Source organism: Emys orbicularis, chromosome 5, assembly GCF_028017835.1.
Source record: "Emys orbicularis isolate rEmyOrb1 chromosome 5, rEmyOrb1.hap1, whole genome shotgun sequence".
Classification (NCBI taxonomy): Eukaryota; Metazoa; Chordata; order Testudines; family Emydidae; genus Emys; species Emys orbicularis.
In genome coordinates, this window is record NC_088687.1 from 96,426,908 (window position 1) to 96,445,439 (window position 18,532).

Genomic DNA, 18,532 nt, shown 5'->3' on the forward strand with positions numbered 1-18,532 from the left:
GCAAAGAAGTCCCACGCAGACCTGCAGCCAGCAGTGACGTCTGACAGTCTCAGCCTCTTCCACATGTGGCTCTCTCCAGCTCCCCGGCAGCTCCCACTCCCAGGAGTCCCCAACAGAGCCCGGCCACCTCCCTGCGCCCGTCCGGGAGAGGGACGCACAGTGGGGAGGAGGCGGACAGGGGCTGTAGTCCCCTGCTCCGCAGAACGAGCCCAAACATTTCGTGACCCCCGCTGCGAAGCTGGCAAGTTTCGCACCCCCGGAGAGCTCGGGGCGGGAGTGAGCAGCTGGCGGCAGCAGCGCAGGCTAACGGCTTCGCGCCCCTCCCGCTGGCCAGGCAGCGCCGGGGGCCAGCGGCTGCGTGCGCCTCGCTCCGCTCCCCTGGGGCAATGGCCCGCAACCACAGACCGGAAGAGAACCCAGCAACCAGACGCCCCTGCGCCAGCTGGACCCACACAAGCCCCACCCCCTTCGCTGCTCATGCGCGCTTCTAGCCAGACTCCGCCCCGCCCCGTGAGGCCCACTGTCCCTGCGCATGCGCTCTATAGCTCTCCCATTGCCGATTAGGGTCTCTCTCGGCACTTCCGGAAGAAGGACGAGGCTGGAACGGTGAGGGTCACGTGCTCTCGCTGGCCCCACCCCCAGGTGTGGCTGGACGGGACGATGTTGCTGCTGCTGGAGAAGCTCCTGGCTGACCAGGCCCTGAAGGTGAGACCCGCCCCCCGCGTGGCGTCCGGCCCGGAGCCTCTCCGAGTAGCGGCGCCCAGCGCCCAGGCGGACCCGGTGCGGGCAGACGCGGTACCGCGCCCAGCCGGGCGGGCTGTCGGTGGGCAGAGAGCGGCCCCGGCCGTGCCCTGGCGCCCGCCTGGCTACCCCGGCGCGGGGCCGGGCGCCCTGCCCCATGCTGCACGTCAGCTGGCGGCGCCGCAGCCCGCCTGGGGCCAGGGCCTGTCATCTCCGGGCTAGTTGCCAGGTGGGGTGACTCGTCCTTGCTAATAACGGGAACCCCCTTTGCTGTACATAAGCACAAAACAAGCGCCCCGAATTCCTCACCGTGTGACATTGACAGGAGCCGCCCTTTCCTCCTCGGGGACACACAGAGCAGCCTCCCCCTTTGTGTTACGGGTGTGTGTCAGTAACATCTGGTGTGGGGCGCTCCTGCGTGTGACCCCTGGGCCACTACATCTCTGCACGTCCGGCTTGGGGTCCCCGCCCCGCCCTCAGCATTCACACCTACACATAGGGAAGCAATCCCAGCACCCGTGGTGGTTCTGGGATTTATGGGCTAAACTTCTGTGGTCAATATTTTAAGTAACTTAGACATAGATACTTGCTGTCCATGAAGGGAAGAATGGTCAGGACAACGACTCCTTCCCCTCCCACCTGGGAGGCTTCCGTGCTCCCCCCCCCCCATCTACTTTTCCTACCCTCCGCCCCCCAAAAATATAATAAACCATCAATGACAACCATCCTGTGGACATGTTTCTGTATGGATCAGGATTCCCTCTGCTCACTAAACTGGAAGGGATAATTGGGTCTTAACTTCTTAGAAGTAATGAGATAAATACTTTTAATTGTCAGGAGAAGGGTATCGGTTACATTTGTCTTTAAATAAAAGAACAGGAGTACTTGTGGCACCTTAGAGACTAACAAATTTATTAGAGCATAAGCTTTCATGGGCTACAGCCCACTTCTTCGGATGCATATTTGTCTTTAAATGTAATTTTGAGTGAGGCTGCATTAATTCATCAAACCCTAATAAAATGAGCTGGGCAAATCTTTCTCCTGTTGTTCCCTTCTCTCCAGACAGCTCCTATTAGCTTATCATTGGGGCTGTCAAGCGATTAAAAAAATTAATCATGATTAATCGCATGATTTAAAAAAATCACAATTATATAAATATTTTTGGATGTTTTCCACATTTTCAAATATATTGATTTCAGTTACAACACAGAGTACAAAGTGTACTGTGCTCACTTTATATTTATTTTTATTATAAATAATTGCACTGTAAAAAGAAAAGAGAGAGTATTTTTCAATTCCCGTAATACAAGTACTGTAGTGCAATCTCTTTATCGTGAAAGTTGAACTTAAAAATGTAGAATTATATACAAAAAATAACTGCATTCAAAAATAAAACAATGTAAAGTGAGCCTACAAGCCCACTTCTTGTTCAGCCAATTGCTCAGACAAACAAGTTTGTTTACATTAGCAGGAGATAATGCTGCCTGCTTCTTGTTTACAATGTCACCTGAAAGTGAGAACAGGTGTTCGCATGGCACTTTTGTAGCCAGCGTTGCAAGATATTTATGTGCCAGATGTGCTAAAGATACATATGTCCCTTCATGCTTCAACCACCATTCTAGAGGACTTGCGTCCATGCTGATGATCGTTTTGCTCGATAATGATCCAAAGCAGTGCAGATCAATGTATGTTCATTTTTGTCATCTGAGTCAGATGTCGCCAGCAGAAGGTTGATTTTCTTTTTTGGTGGTTCGAGTTCTGTAGTTTCTGCATCGGAGTATTGTTCTTTCAAGACTTCTGAAAGCATGTTCCACATCTCGTCCCTCTTAGATTTTGGAAGGCACTTCAGATTCTTAAATCTTGGGTCAAGTGCTGTAGCTATCTTTAGAAATCTCACATTGGTACCGTTTTGTCAAATCTGCAGTGAAAGTGTTCATAAAACGAACAACGTGTGCTGGGTCATTATCCGAGACTGCTATAATATGAAATATATGGCAGAATGCAGGTAAAACACAGAAAAAGAGACATAGAATTCTTCCCCAAGGAGTTCAGTCACAAATTTAATTAATGCATTATTTTTTTAACGAACGTCATCAGCATGGAAGCATGTCCTCTGGAATGGTGGTTAAAGCATGAAGGGACATACAAATGTTTAGCATGTCTAGCACGTAAATATCTTGCAGTGCTGGCTACAAAAGTGCCATGCAAATGCCTGTTCTCACTTTCATGTGACACAGTAAATAAGAAGAGGGCAGCGTTATCTCCCGTAAATGTAAACAAACTTGCTTGTCCTAACGATTGGCTGAATAAGAAGTAGGACTGAGTGGACTTGTAGGCTCTAAAGTTTTACATTGTTTTGTTTTTGAGTGCAGTTATGTAACAACAACAAAATCGACATTTGTAAGTTGCGCTTTCACGATAAAGAGATTGCACTATGGTACTTGTTTGAGGTGAATTGAAAAATATTTCTTTTATCACACACACACACACACACACACACACACACACACACACACACACACACACACACACACACACACACACACACACACACAGTCTGGTAGGTGGAGAATGAAGAATGAAGGGAGATGTGGGGGAACTCCGCGAGCTGCACTTTAACGGTAAATGTGGCTCGTGAGCCACAGTTTGGCCATCTGATATTATGTACAAATCACTGTCCAAACACACATACAGTTGGCAGTTTTATATTTAACAAGAGAAATAAGAAAAATATCTTGATTAAAATAACTAGAGGACTAGTGAAAATATTCTTGAACTTTTTTACCAGTACAAATAACTGTCAGCACAAAATAAATTAAACACTGACTTTCCTCGCTGATAATAATCCAGAATCCTCTGCTGCTGTCACAACAGCTCTGACTATTGTTGATTTTTTTTTTTTGTAAATGAAGTACTAGTCAGTCCTTTTCAACCACAAAGAAAGTAGTTGCTGCACTGGGCCTTGAGGATAGAGAAACTAGGGGAGAGTTTCTGGATGCAAGTGGCTGGTGATTTGGGGAATGGGGAATTATAGTAGCAGTGGATACTCACTTATTAACATCTTGTATTTATGCTGCACATTTAATTTTGAAGATTCCAAAGTGCTTCAGAAAGATCATTGCACCTCACTCAGGTGAAACTCAGTGATAGTTTAATAGCACATATCAATACTGTATAACAGAAGATGGGGGGGAAAAAAACAACTATCCAGATGAAGAGGCATGATGTAGTTACCCTGTGTGGACCCTGGCCAAAGCAAGGGAATTAAACATATCTCCTTTAGGCCTTGGCTACACTGATGCTGTACAGCGCTGCAACTTGCTGCGCTCAGGGGTGTGAAAACGCGCCCCCCCCCCGAGCGCAGCGAGTGCAGCGCTGTAAAGCGCCAGTGTAATCAGCGCCTGCAGCGCTGCACGCTCGCTCGCAGCGCTGCAAGCTACTCCCCTCGGAGAGGTGGAGTACTTACAGCGCTGCAAGAGAGCTCTTGCAGCGCTGGCGGTGCGACTACACTCACGCTTCACAGTGCTGCCGCGGCAGCGCTGTGAATTCCCAAGTGTAGCCAAGGCCTTAGTGAAAAGTGTTGTGTGATGTAGGCAGGATCTCTTTATTTTTTTTTTAACAGCTGTTCCAGAATAGGCTACCTCTAGCTGCACATTATCCCTTTACACAATACCAGGGCGGCATTCATTCAGCATCCAGCCACTGAGGCAAACGTGACACCTGAATTGTCTGCTGAACTTTGCTTCTTATGTAGGGTAATAGTGGAGCCATTATAAAGCCTTAGAGGTTTTTTTTGTTTTTTTCCCCCAGTTCCTTCACCAAGTAGTTGATGGCATATGTGGCCGTGCATATTGTCGATATCAGGATTATGGCAGTGTTTGGAATTTGGCAGAATGGATGGAGGTATTAGAAGAAACAACAACATTCTTCAAAACTACAGTTGGCAAAAATCTGTCAGATGAAGAGGTGAGACTATCATCATTGATTAGATTTGACTTTCTGCCATCAAGCCTAGTGCTATTGCTATTCTATCCTGAAATATTTATATATTTTAAGTGGGGGTTCTTATGTTAAATATAGGATCTGGATAGTAATAAAATAGACCAAATCTTGATCACCTTAAGCAGCTCCCTGTCTGCCTCCTCTCATCCCCCTTTATTTCAGGGATTCTGTGCAGCTCCCTGCATCCTCTCTCTGTTCCAGGTTCTTTGTGACCCCCCAATTTCCTTCCTCCCCTACCAGCGTCCTCCATTCTCCCCTCATGCCAGCAGTTCTGTGTGCACCCTATTCTCACTTCCCCTCCGTGGCAGGGATTTTCTTCACCCTCCCTTCTCCCATGCCAGATTCCCCCCCACCCCTCCATCCCTGTCTGTGGTTCTATGTGCCCCCATTCCAAATTCCCCCATTATTCTCTCTACATGGCAGGGGCTTTGTGTGTGCTCTCATTCTCAGGTCCCTAATACTGCCTTTCAGGGTTCTGTGGGGTCCATTCCTCCTCCTCCCATTTCATGGGCTATGTGTGCCTCCCCATTCCTGCCTTCTTCCCACATGCTAGGGTCTACAGTCCTCTTCCCCCCCTCCCCCCGGGTCTCTCTATACTCCTTTCCCCTGGGCCAGGGCTATGTGTGCCCCCCTTATTCCATTCTGGGGCCACCCATTCTTCCCACTCATGGCATTGGGGCTGTGTGTGCCCCCATACCAGGGATTCTGTGTTCCCCCCATCCCCACATAGCAGGGACCCTGCAAACTCTCCTTCCTTTCCACCCATGCTAGGGGCTCTGGCTGCTCTCCCGCCTTCCCACCTTCCTCCACCATCCTAGTGGCTCTGTCTGCTCCCTCCCACCGACCAGGTTACCCCAATTTCCTTCCTCCCTCCACCAGCGTTTCTGTGTGACCCATTCCCCCTTCCCTTCGTGCCTGGGCTATATGTATGTCCCCATTTCCTCTCTTCCCTCATTTTCTGTCTGGGAGATAAGTCATTCAGAGTGTCAGCGAGTTACTCTATTGGAGGATGAGCAGAGATGAGATGTGGTATTGATATTGTGGAAGACACAGTGTGTCTAATTTTAAGGAAAACTTATAGGTGCTCATAAATATAGTTAGGAATGTATTTATTTCATTTTATGGATAGCAGGGAGGTAGCAGTCAGAATGCTAGCTCCAGAGTGTATGTGGGCAGCTGAGTGACAGATAAACAGTCAATACCAGTGTGTCCTTTCAAACTAGCACTGGGAGAGTTACCTTTTATTTTATCTTTTTAAGGAGCGCCTCAATGGATTCTAATTGAAACTTTTCTTTTAAGAAAAGAATCTAAACAGGTTAAATAGTATCCCTTTGAGAGACCGTTCTCCAGTCAATGTTTTATACATATGTTTAATTTACAATTATGGAGATAAACTTCATGGAGTCATGTTTGCTTATGCACCATAGGAAACACACATGGGGGAAATCAATAGGAAAGGGGCATTGATAGGGAAACTTCCTTGAATTTTTCAAGCCTCAAGTGCATTCAACTGAATTGTTTGTTAACAACAGTGAGTAAACACTTCACAAATTTCACTAGCACATAAACAAGGCTTTATAGCGAATAAAAATTTCACTGAATCTGAGGGTGCTTTGGTGGTTGCTTATCTCCACTGTCTGCCATTGTGACCTGTTGGGAGAGGCAAGGGCAAACACTGAATGTAACTCCAGGTAGCAGTTATCATTTTGGCTTCTTATCCAGTACAGCTATATTCTATTGTAAATATAACCTTTTCTGCTTCATAATTAAAACTCTCTTTTTACAGGCTGTTCAGCAGTTGAATGAATTGAGCTCAAGCTATCAAGAAGCAATCACGAAATGCTTGAAAGGCAGAAAGGAAGAAATCAGGCATGCACTGGTAGAAAGCATAAGTGCAATCTCCTCTGCCCAGCTACAGGATTTTGACTGGCAGTTAAAGGTGAGACACTATCGCTGTTGCTTACTGTCCAGAGCCTAGAAGGACACAGCCTCTGGTAGGCTGCCTGATTCAGAGGTAAGGTTAGACTTATATGGATACCAGAAACCCAGAGCAGAAGAATTGCTGGGAAGGCATACAGCTCATGAAAATAAGCTCCCCTTTGCTGTGCTGCATTGTTGCCATCTCTTGGATGTTTTTGTGAGATTTTGATTCTCCTCACACATTTAATTTACATCTCTCCATCACAATTTGAGCCCTGACTGGGAAACTTGAATAGAAGAAGAAAACCTTTTGCTTAGAATGAAATAAAAAAGTAAAGCTACATGAAGACTGTGGAATTCTCTGACTCACGTAAAAAAAACAACCCTCTAGATCAGGCCTGCACAACATGCGGCCCGCGTGGGCTCACTGTGCAGCCCGCGGGGGGTGAGTAGGCAAGCGGTGGGTGGGGGGGGGTGAGTAGGCGAGCCAGGGTGGGTGGGGGGGGTGAGGCGGCGAGCAGGCGGGCAGTGGCAGGGGGGCAGGTGAGCCGGTGGCTGAGGAGGCGAGCGGGCGGGTAGTGGCGGGGGGGCAGGTGAGCTGGCGGCGGGGGGGCTGAGGAGGCGAGCGGTGAGTTGGTGGCTGACCTGGTCTACTGATCTGGTCTGGCTCCCATCCCCTCTCCAAGGGTTGCAGCTGTCTGGAGGTGCCTGCTTTCCACGCCTTCCTCGTTCACACCTCATTCATTCAACAGGGCAATTGATTACAAAGTGGGGGGAAGATCTTATTCTACTTCTAGCAAAAAGACATTTTTCTTTTACCTTAATTATACTACCTTAGGAGCCCGCTATAACATATTACAAAGGTTCAATACTGCTGTTTTGGTGGGGCGGCGGTGGGAAGGAGGGTTTGTTTCCGCAGGGCGGGCGGCGCTGGGGGGAGTGTTTCGGGGGAGCTGGGGGGGTGTTGTGTTTCAGGGGTCTGGGGGGGTTCGGCTGCGCTGTGGGGGGGGGGGGGGTTCGGCAGGGCCGGGGGGTTTCAGCCCTCCAGCCCTCAGCTATTTTCTTTGGAGTAATATGGCCCTCGCCACTTTACGAGTTGTGCAGGCCTGCTCTAGATCATGACTAAATGTATGTACGTTTAAGGGATAGATTGACATCAGTTGTATTTAGTTTTATTTTACTAAAGAGAACTGTGCTGCCCAAAGTTGGAAGAACATCTGCCTATAGTAGAAGTGCTCTTTTGCATAAACATTTTAATCTGCCAGAAGTGCATTATAGAAATAATCCTGATAATATTGCTTATGTTTATCTGTCCTTGTTAGTTGTTAAATAACAGACTAGCTTTTTGTCCTAACAAGCACTGTAGATATTTTTTGCTGAAAAATGATTTTGAACTCCAAGTCAGTTTTTGACTGGACCAGATTTTGCAGGAGCTGATAGCATAACATCATGTTGTGCTTCAGATGAGCTGCCCGTTAAGTACTGATCTGTCTCACTGACTGAATTTACTGTTGACAAGATTATAAACCAGACCTATAAAAACACCCAGTTGCTGCCTGCAGTTTCTTGTTACTTTCTCCTATTGAGGTTTTTTTTTTTTTTTTTTTTTAAATTTCTGGCTAAGAATTAATTCTGAATTAATATAACATCTGAACTAATTCACAGCTGTCCATTTCTTCCTTTGTGGCTCACTTTTTGCGTTATCCTTTATTCCCATTAGTCACCTGTGCAATTTATTAAAATCAGAAACTCTCCTTTGGGGAAATGTTGCTGTAATAGTTATATAGAACCAGCTGCCTTCCCATAGTTGTACAGGACCAAAATCAAGTCACAGCCTCTCTGTATCTGGTATATGATAATACTGCCAAGTGAATGGAAAAATGTATTCAGTATTTGCTAGCCAATGTGAAAAATACCTGCACCACTTCACACCCTGCAATTTAAAGGAATAGAGCTGTGTACTGTATTTAGTTGCAAAATTGTCAGTAAACTTTCTATTACATTTAAAAAAAATAACTTTTACTAGGGCTGATTTAAATAGTAGAAAAACATTGACATGCCATTTGACCAATTTTACCAGTATTTGTAAAATTGTATATTTGTTAAATAGTATTTGATCAGCTGCAGAGTTGGCTGGAAAGTGCAAAAAACCACTTAAGAATATAAGACTGGCCATACTAAGTCAGACCAGTGGTCCATCTAGCCCAGTATCTTGTCTTCTGACAGTGGCTAATGCCAGGTGCTTCAGAAGGTATGAACAGAACAGGTAATCGTTGAGTGATCCATCCCCTGTCGTCTACTCCCAGCTTCTGGCAAACAGAGGCTAGGGACTCTTCAGAGCATGGTTTTGCATCCCTGCCCATCCTGGCTAATAGCCATTGATGGACCTATCCTCCATGAACTTATCTAGTTCTTTTTTCAAACCTGTTATAGTCCTGGCCTTCACAATATCCTCTGGCAAAGAGTTCCACAGCTTAACTGTACATTATGTGATGAAATATTTCCTTCTGTTTGTTTTAAACCTGCTTCCTATTACAGTAAAAGCTTTGTTATTCGGTATGTTGTGGGAATGGGGGGTGCTGGTAAGTCAAAAATTCTGGTTAACTATGAGTTATACTTACCAATGGAGGGAGGTAGTTTGGATGCGGGAGGAGGCTCAGGGCTGGGGGTTGTGGTGCGGGAGGGGTTGGGGCGCAGGCTCTGGGAGGGAGTTTGGGTGCAGGAGGGGGCTTGGGGCAGGGGTTGGGGCACGGGAGGAGTTTCAGGGTGCTGGATCCAGGTAGCGCTTACCTTGGGTGTCTCCCCACAGGCGGTGACATGTCCCTGCTGCTTGTAGGCGGAAGTGTGGCCAGGTGGCTCAGCGCACTGCCTCCACCCGCAGGCGCTGCCCTCACAGCTCCCATTGGCTGCAGTTCCTGGCCAATGGGAGTTGCGGAGCCAGCACTCAAGGCGGAGACATCGCACAGAGCCCCCATGGCTGTTCCTCTGCCTAGGAGCAGCAGGGACGTGTTGCTGCTTCCGGAGAGCCATGCGGAGCCAGGTAGGGAGTCTGCCAGCCCCGCGCCAACTAGACTTTTAATGGATATCAGAAATGCTGGTTTCTAGAGCTTTCTGGTTGGTAAAGTGTCGGATAACACAATTTTTACTGTAATTTCATTTGGTGACCCCAAGTTCTTGTGTCATGAGACGGAGTAAATAACACTTCCTTATTTACTTTCTCCACATCAGTCATGGTTTTATAATCTCTATCATATCACCCCGTTCTTTTCTGGTACTTTGACTCTGGTATTTATTCAACAAATACCAGAGTAATTGCGTAAGTTGTAAATACTGTTCAGTCAGGCCTACTGTCATCTCTTTTACCTTTATAGTCTTTCATGGCTCTCTCTCTCTCAGCAGATTTGCCCTTTTTATCTAATCCTGGCCCTTGTTGGATGCATATTTCAATTCCATTCCATTGTATAACTTGCATGCAGGATTATTTGAAAAACTAAATAAGCAAGAAACTGTTTAAGTGTTGGCAGGTCCAAAATGTAATCTGCTTTAAAATCTGATTGCAAAGTTCATGCAACCCAAGTTTTGAGGAATGATTTCAAAACACATGGTTCAGTGCTGCTACCTATACTTAACACTAATCCTGACAGTGCCCTTTCAAGATAAAGTGTAGATGTGGTGGCCTGGTGGACATATAACATTTAATGGCTCTATTTTAAATGACTTTTAATTCATCATGTACAGCTTGCTCTCTCCAGTGATAAAATCTCCATGCTGCAAATGCCACTTCTCAATCTTGATCTGGATGTGAAAGAAAATGGTGAAATTAAGCCAGTCTCTGTAGAAATGAATAAGGAAGAACTGCAGAACCTAATAAATGCACTGGAAGCAGCTAATAAGGTATTTATTACTGACTTTTTATTACATCCTTTCTTAATTAGGTCCTAAGTACTACAATCATTTTAGTTTACTGTATTCCTGTTCTTATAGGACGACTTTATAGGAAGTGACTTGGTAGTGGAACATGCTTCTGTGGAGTTAGAGCTTATTACTGTATTTAAGTTTGTTTATGTTTATCTTTAGCAGTCTTTGTTTATCTCTGGCACAGTTTTATAAAAATCATCTCTTCCTCTAATGAACAGTTAACATTTTTTTTGTCATTAGCACTAGTTAATTTTTATCAAACTTTCTTCCTCTGCTGCTCTACCCCTGCTTGGAATTCTGTGGCGTAGGCCCAAAATTTTGCATGCCCCTCTTATATTGTTTTGTTTCATAGCGTTTGGTTACCATGGTTAGCCTGTCTGGTTCTGTATAGCAAGACAGAGCCCTGGATATTGCTACCTAACAACAAAATGTTCTTGATGCTGTACATTAGAAAAAGTTCCATTTCAAAGGTTCCCATTCCTTCTACAGGAGCAGGAATGCAGCAAGCACAATAGACAGCTGAGATTAGGATCAAACTGTCCTGAAAGTTGTAGCAAGCTGTGACGAAGCGGTTTTGGCGGGACCCAACTGAGAGTACCAACTCAGGACAAATTGCTTAAACAGGGCAGTTACAGCCCAAGCCTGGGGTTTTTCCACCTCTAAGGCAAACCAAACCAGCCAGACTAAGAGGACTTCGGACTCACCCCACTGGCTAACCACAAGTCTCACAAGCAATTTCCTTAGACACTCCAGTTTCCTAGTATCACCACCAGTGCCACTCGTTATGGGGACAAATGGTTATGAAAACCAATACCCCAATAAAAGAAAAATAGGTTCTCCCGATCCCAGAGGACCAAGCCCCAGACCCAGGTCAATATACAAATCAGATCTTACCCACAAATCACGCTGTTGCCAATCCCTTAGAATCTAAAATCTAAAGGTTTATTGATAAAAGAAAAAAGATAGAGAAGAGAGTTAGAATTGGTTAAATGGAATCAATTACATCCAGCAATGGCAAAGTTCTTGGTTCAGGCTTGCAGCAGCGATAGAATAAACTGCAGGTTCAAATTAAGTCTCTGGAATACATCCCCCGCTGGGATGGGTCCTCAGTCCTTTGTTCAAAGCTTCAGCTTGTAGCAAAGTCCTTCCAGAGGTATGAAGCAGGATTGAAGACAAAATGGAGATGAGGCATCAGCCTTATATAGTCTTTTCCAGGTGTAAGAACACCTCTTTGTTCTTACTGTGGAAAATTACAGCAAAATGGAGCCTGGAGTCACATGGGCCAGTTCCTGCATACTTTGCTGAGTCAGAAGGCATATTTGCCTTCTCTCAATGGCTCCATTGTATAGCTGATGGTCCTTAATGGGCCATCAAGCAGGCTAGGCAGAGCTAATCCCAGCTTGTCTGGGATGTCACCCAGAAGCATAGCATAAGTTTGCCATACAGACAATATAGAGCCAATATTCATAACTTCAACTACAAAACTGATATACACATATAGACAGCATAATCATAACCAGTAAACCATAACCTTGTCTTAGACACCCCATTTGACCCCCTTTATACAAGATTTGGGTGCCACTACAGGACCTTGGTTTCAACAATGATCTATATGGTCCCAGTTTATGTCAATAACGTCACACAAGCAGAAAAGAATATGAAAAGAACAGCATTTTAGCTGAAAGTCACATACAGAATGATTTGAAGACAGAATTTCCTCCTGACCCTCACAAAGCATCAGTGTCTGGAAACAGACTCTTTGACACATTATATGGGTTTATCTAGATCAGGGGTGGGCAAACTTTTTGGCCTGAGGGCCATATGAATAGAAATTGTATGGAGGGCCATGAATGCTCACAAAATTGGGGTTGGGGTGCGGGAGAGGGTGGGGCTCTGGGGTGGGGCTGGGGATGAGGAGTTTGGGGTGCCAGAGGGTGCTCTGGGCTGGGACCGAGGGGTTCAGAGCAGGGCTTTGGAGTTGTGCTCCGGCTCTGCTCCAGCTCCAGGCAAAAACCTGCAGCTTCACTGCTCCTGAGCTGCTCCAGGCTCCGCTCCAAAGCCCTTGTTCGGAGGGCAATCAGGGCTGGGACAGGGGTGCAGGAAGGGGTTCAGGTTCTGGCTGGGGTGTGGGCTCTGGGGTGGTGCTGGGGATGAGAGGTTTGTGGTGCAGGAGGGTGCTCCAGGCTGGGATCGAGGGAGATCAGGGCTCGGGCAGGGTGTTGGGGCGAGGGGAGAGGCTCAGGGGTGTGACCCCTGACCCAGCGCCCCCCGGAGTGGGGCCAAGCCGCGTGGTGTGGCCCCCGACCCTGCGCCCCAGCCGGAGCGGGGCTGAGCCACATGGTGCAGCCCTGACACCGTGCTCCGGCCGGAGCGGGGCCGAGCCGCTTGGTACGGCTCAGAAGCCGGCTTAAAACGGCTCATGGGCCGTAGTTTGCCCACCCCCGATCTAGATCAAGCAATCCTTTATTTCCTGTGGGCTAATAGAACAGATAGAAAGGGAATTGTACACTGAGAATGCCAGTATATCTGACATTGAAAAATTTAATTTTAATGGAAACTAAATCCCCTGGAATAGTTGCAAATTGGACAATGGAAAGCAGAAAATAAACGGAAGAAAGTAACTTAAACATGTTTGGAGTGGTGTGGTGATAGGGAAAGACAAAGTATTGTCTGACTTGTACATTGGTTGATGGTAATCACATGGATTGGAGGTATCCACAACCAAATTGCAGCATTTATTCAAGGCACTTTATAAGGTACAGTGGTTTGTTAGCGCTGTTGATGAATGATGTACGTGCTTTAAATATCTGTTGATTTACTAATAATGACCGTTTACAAACTTCTGTCTCCCAGTAGAATGAGTGGAGAAATGATGGAATAAAGTAGAAGGATCCAGTTAGAAGTTGGCTATTTATCTCTTAGATCAAGTTTTGGTTGTTTTTTTTGTTTTGTTTTTTTTAAACTTAGCTGACAAACTATTTGCTGTTATCTATCCATAATGTCTTAGTGTCATGGCTGCAATTTGCAGGCCAACACTTGTAATGTTTTTTCAAGAGTGCTTGGCAACTGGGAAATCCTGGCTAGTAATTCTTAGTGCTTTTAGTATCAAATGCTAAATGAGGCAGAAGTATAACAGTAATGGTGCTGTTTTTTTAAAAAGTGGTCGTACATAGTTCAAAGTGGTACGAGCACATCTCAGTGTAGTAGCACGAGGACTGGGCCACCAAGCAACCTGACAGCTAGTCATTGGGCTGGTCATCTTCATCCCAGGTGCAGCAGACACTTCCCTCCCTCGGGGGGGGGGGGGGGGGATAGTTCAGTGGTTTGAGCATTGGCCTGCTAAACCCAGGGTTGTGAGTTCAATCCTTGAGGGGGCCATTTAGGGATCTGGGGCAAAAATCTGTCTGGGGATTGGTCCTGCTTTGAGCAGGGGGTTGGACTAGATGACCTCCTAAGGTCCCTTCCAACCCTGATATTCTTAAAAAAAAATATATATATATATATATATATATATATATATATATATGCTCTGCTGTAGCCAACAGCCTTCTTTTGCTTTTGGGAGTAGCTCTGTGGCTACCTACAGGAACTGTTCCTTCTTGGTAGAGTGGTCTCCTAGGCAGTTGGCAGCAGTTCCTGTTTGGGCCTTCTCAGAGCTGATCACAGGAAAACTTTGAGGCCTCTGGGTACCCCTGAGTTCCCTGCAAATGAAGCCAAAGGAGCAGTTGCTCATCAAGATTCTGGGCTACCCAGCCAGGGCTCCTTCAGCCCAGGCTTCAGCAGATGCCAGCTTGCTCGGCGCTCTCCTCAGGGTCGCAGAGGAAGAGAAGGTAAAGTTCTCAAACTTGATTGTATGTATTGAGAGGAGGGACTCACTCTGTGAATGGTGTCCCATGTCTGCTGTGTGAGGCAGAAACCTGCAGGCATATTTGCAAAGACTGTTTGTAAGGTATTGTCCAGGCTTCTTGAGCCTGTCACTCTGGCCCTGATTGTAGCTGAATCTCATTCTTCTTTCAATTTCTTTCTGAAGGTCGTTTTGCAACTGAAATGACGAGATTCTGACTATCAGTGACATCTGTTGGTGATGGTTCCACAAGAGACTGCAAAGAGAATGGAGATATACTCTATAAAGTGGGAAAGTAATGATGCTATTAAAGTACTGAGTTAAGCAAGCAATACTGATGTGGACCAGAAGATTTATCACAAATTTGCTGGAAAAAGAAAGCCTGCTGTCCACTAGACCCAAAACACAGTTGCCTTGTAGAAAATGCTGAAAGTTGTATAGGCCTATGAAAGACTACAGTAGCATTTATGAAAAATTTGAGTGCTGTGTTTGACTTTGGAGAGGAGATTTTGCAGATGTACATAAGCTTGTTTTTGTTCAGAATAAGAAATCTTGCCTTCACAGTAACTTATTACATAACAGTGTAATATGAGTTGCTTTCCTGGGAAGGGTAAGCACACCTGTGTCCTGGAACATAAATATTTGATACTTGTGAATAGCAAAGTAATAAACAGTTGATGCTTTACATAGATAATGGCTTTTGAAAATTTAAAAAAATCTTTAAACATTCAGAACCTTCTGACCTGTGTCTTGTGGGTTTCACATAATTGTCTTGAATCTGCTCTGAAAACTGGACCACTGTTAAAGTTCTGAATAAGAAACACGTGGCTTTCAACTGACAAGTGTGACTCAAAAAAAAAAATCAAGTGGTAGCTTTGCAGAACAGTAGGTCAGCTATTTCCAGTGTGTCTGAGTGTATATGCTGTACACAGGCTGTCAGAATAGTGCTCCCAGCCCAATATAGCCATTTTTCTGCGGGGAGAGTGTTACACACCTGCTGAGTTTGGGGGCAGGATTTAGACTACATGCAGAATTTCTGAAGAGAATTTATTGACACCAGAAATCTGTCTGAGTCAAATAATTACATGCTTGTCTAAATATCAAAACATGTTTAGTTGTATTTAAATAGAATAAAAAAATATTTATGCATTCATTTTACTTGCAGTGAACTGTAGTAAACCATGTTATCTGCCTTTAACAAATAAATTCTTTTGACTCTCTTTCAGCAGGAGGATGCGGAAGTGATGTAAAGGGCAGGATCCTGCTTTCATACCCAGATAATAGTGATTTGTGAGGTACAAGACCCAAGACTATCATTCATTTCAGTAGTGAGGTTCCCATTGACTTGTGTGGGAGCAAGACCTGAGTTCAGATGTACATCTCCAAGAGAAAACAGTCAGCCACTACAACATTCTGTAGGCCAGATCCTCACCTGGCATAAATCAATTGGAGCTTTGCCAACTTGCATCACTTAAGAAGCTGGCCCTCTAAGGAAACATTAGCTCTGCCAGCATAAAATATAGGTGTCTTTTAAGTCAGTAATATGAAGGAATTCACTTTACATTACCTTAATTACTGAAATGCAAATTCATATTAAATATTTTCTATTTTTCTGCCTTGGATAGAATTTTAATTTTCTCTTTCCACTGTGAATAGTATTTGTAATTAAATGAATGTGTAAATACTTTGTGTTTTGCATATGGCAAGCTAATGAAAAAGCCATGAACCACCACTATTTAATATTATGGTCAGAGTACTACATAACAAAATTTCAGAAATGATAATTGAAATTAACTCTTATTTTACTGTATCATTGTAATGGGATCTTCAGTAGGAATGAATTAGAGAGAAACAACTTTCATATATCACATAGAATAGTTACGTGTAACTTCAAGCAATTTATTTTAGATGCAGAGAGATGCACGGAATTTTTCTGATTGAAATATAGCAATTTTGTTGCTTGCTCAAAGATATTCAGGCTATTATTGCTTTTTTAGCCTTGTTTTTGTCTTTCTATTGTTGAAATGAGTGAATAGGTTTGCTTATCAGGTTAACGCAATCCATTATTGATTTGTGTATGTAAATTTTACTGGTTTAGGCTAGCATGGCAGTAGCCCTAAGGGCTGCCACCTTTGATCACTAGTGTGCAGAATTGACGCCCCAAGATTGTTGGGAAGTTATGGAAGGAATATTCAGGATAGTGTTTCCCACGTAGAGTACCCATCATGGGGTAAAATCCCTCCAAACCCTGAAGTCCTCCATGTCTGTACTATATGTTGGACGAGTAATACTGTATATTATTTGTACTACCTAGGAGCCCTAGTAATGGACCAGCATCCTGCTGAATATATGTATAGTAAAGGGACCAAGGAAGGGGTACTGAGTGGTTAACCAGAGAAGAGAGAACCCCAAAATATATCTTTAGTATTTCATTTCTGTGTCAGGCATTTAGTCATTGTAGGCAAAGTTTATTTTTATATTAATTGGTTGTAGACCAATTTTGTAACTTGGCTGGAGAAATGTACCTAAATTATGCAGTCATGTTTATCCAATTTAGTAACTACAGTTGTTTACAGTGATTCTCAGACCTCTGTGGTTCAGGAGCCACATTAGCGATTAGTATTACCCAAAAGAGCCACAGTAGTGTGACTTCATTGTTTCATTTACTGTAGTACTATATATTCAGATTTAAACAGTATGACATGGGAAATACTAATTTTTATATATATATATATATATATATATATATATATATAAAATTCTCACAGCAAAATGACTGACCAAGTATTATTTTATCAACTACAATTGGTTAATAATATAGTTAAAGCATCCTGATTGGTTGTTAATTAAATCAGTGTTTTTATATTATATGCTGTAAAGAGCTGCAGGAGACACACTGAAGAACCACTTGCACCTTGTGAGCTTCAGTTTGAGTATCACTGTCTGATAGTTAGAGAGTAGTGTCAACAGCAACTCCTTGAGGTTGTGAGCTCCTCAAGAAGCCAGAGAATAGAGAAAGTTAGTAATGTGGACAAACTAACAGCGTGATTTGTATGTCTTTGGGCTCTTCAGGTTTTGGATGCTGTGGTCTAAATTTTCAAAAGTGATTAATGATTTTAGGTGCCCAATTTGATCCACATTAAAGGGGCCTGTTTTTCAGGAAGTTCTGGGCACTCAAAAATTAAGACACCTGAAATCTCTTAGTTGCTTTAGATCCTATGCTTCTAGCCTTCTCTGCAGATTTTTCCAATCCCTCTCCCTGAGGGGAGAATTTAGTTAAAATTCAGCAAGTTGAAACTAGAAGTCCTCCCTTCCCACTGTGAATCCCATAAGAGGGGGAAATCATCACCCTATATATTTATCTGATAGCCTCTGGTGACTGTGTAACTGTGAAATTCTTAAAACTTGAATGCAGATAGCTATAAATTAATGGACATACAATCATAAAAGATATTCAAGTAAAACCAGTGACTTTCCTCTATTCAGGCTGACCGTGCTCGATTTTTGGATTGAATAGCTTATCCTATACTTCCCCCCCCCCACACACACACACACACTATTTTATCTAGAGCCGTCTTTACAATGATAGTGTGCCTTGACTATTTTTCACATCACGCCATTATACATGCCTTATCTTTTCCCCACCAACTCCACAAATATCTTCGTCACATAAGCATGGATACTGTTCTTGTATGCTTCAAGCACCTCAGAAATAAAGTGGGGACCTGCATAGTAAAATTAGCTTTAATTAAAACTTGCCAAATACATAACCAAAAGACTCTTGTTAAAGGAGGCCTCACTGTTGCTAATTTAATCATTTTATTATCAACACCTCCTTTTTAATGAGTTGGGGGAAGGAGTTACAAACAGGCTAAAAAACCTGTTCCTTAGATTTACAGTGCTGAAAGTAAGAACAGCTGCCATACAAATGTATACTTTAAGTCAATTCTGCACATTTCTGAGTAGAGGACAACTTTGTTTGTTTTTTTTTGTTTTGCCTTTTTACAGTTTATAAACACCATGAATGCATTAAAGAAAGTTTCCAAATGCTTACAAGGTCTCGATTTTAAATGATATAAAAGTGAGCAGGTGAAGTTGGTACAGGAA

General features: G+C 44.1%; 1 protein-coding gene across 3 annotated transcripts; it reads left to right on the forward strand.

Annotated features, from left to right (window-relative positions):
- Positions 1-625: 625 nt before the first annotated feature.
- COMMD8 (COMM domain containing 8) lies at positions 626-15,914 on the forward strand. Of its 3 annotated transcripts, XR_010561449.1 has the most exons (6): positions 626-705; positions 4,552-4,707; positions 6,530-6,682; positions 10,402-10,557; positions 14,612-14,712; positions 15,652-15,914. XR_010561449.1 is itself a non-coding variant. In XM_065405256.1 (5 exons), exons 1-5 carry the CDS (start codon positions 661-663, stop codon positions 14,630-14,632), a joined length of 531 nt encoding a protein of 176 aa, XP_065261328.1. In that variant the 5' UTR covers positions 626-660; the 3' UTR covers positions 14,633-15,270. The 3 variants fall into 3 exon arrangements, 2 of the variants coding, with proteins under 2 accessions (XP_065261328.1, XP_065261327.1); XM_065405256.1 differs by lacking the exon at positions 15,652-15,914 and having other exon boundaries at positions 14,612-15,270; XM_065405255.1 differs by lacking the exons at positions 14,612-14,712; positions 15,652-15,914 and having other exon boundaries at positions 10,402-10,616.
- The last annotated feature ends 2,618 nt before the right edge of the window (positions 15,915-18,532 follow it).

Bases quoted from the DNA above. Each gene is read 5' to 3' on its own strand.
- COMMD8 (XM_065405255.1), top strand. From the start codon at position 661: ATGTTGCTGCTGCTGGAGAAGCTCCTGGCTGACCAGGCCCTGAAG. The intron at 706-4,551 runs GTGAGACCCGCC...TTTTTCCCCCAG, and splicing joins TGGCTGACCAGGCCCTGAAG to TTCCTTCACCAAGTAGTTGA. The intron at 4,708-6,529 runs GTGAGACTATCA...CTCTTTTTACAG, and splicing joins AAAATCTGTCAGATGAAGAG to GCTGTTCAGCAGTTGAATGA.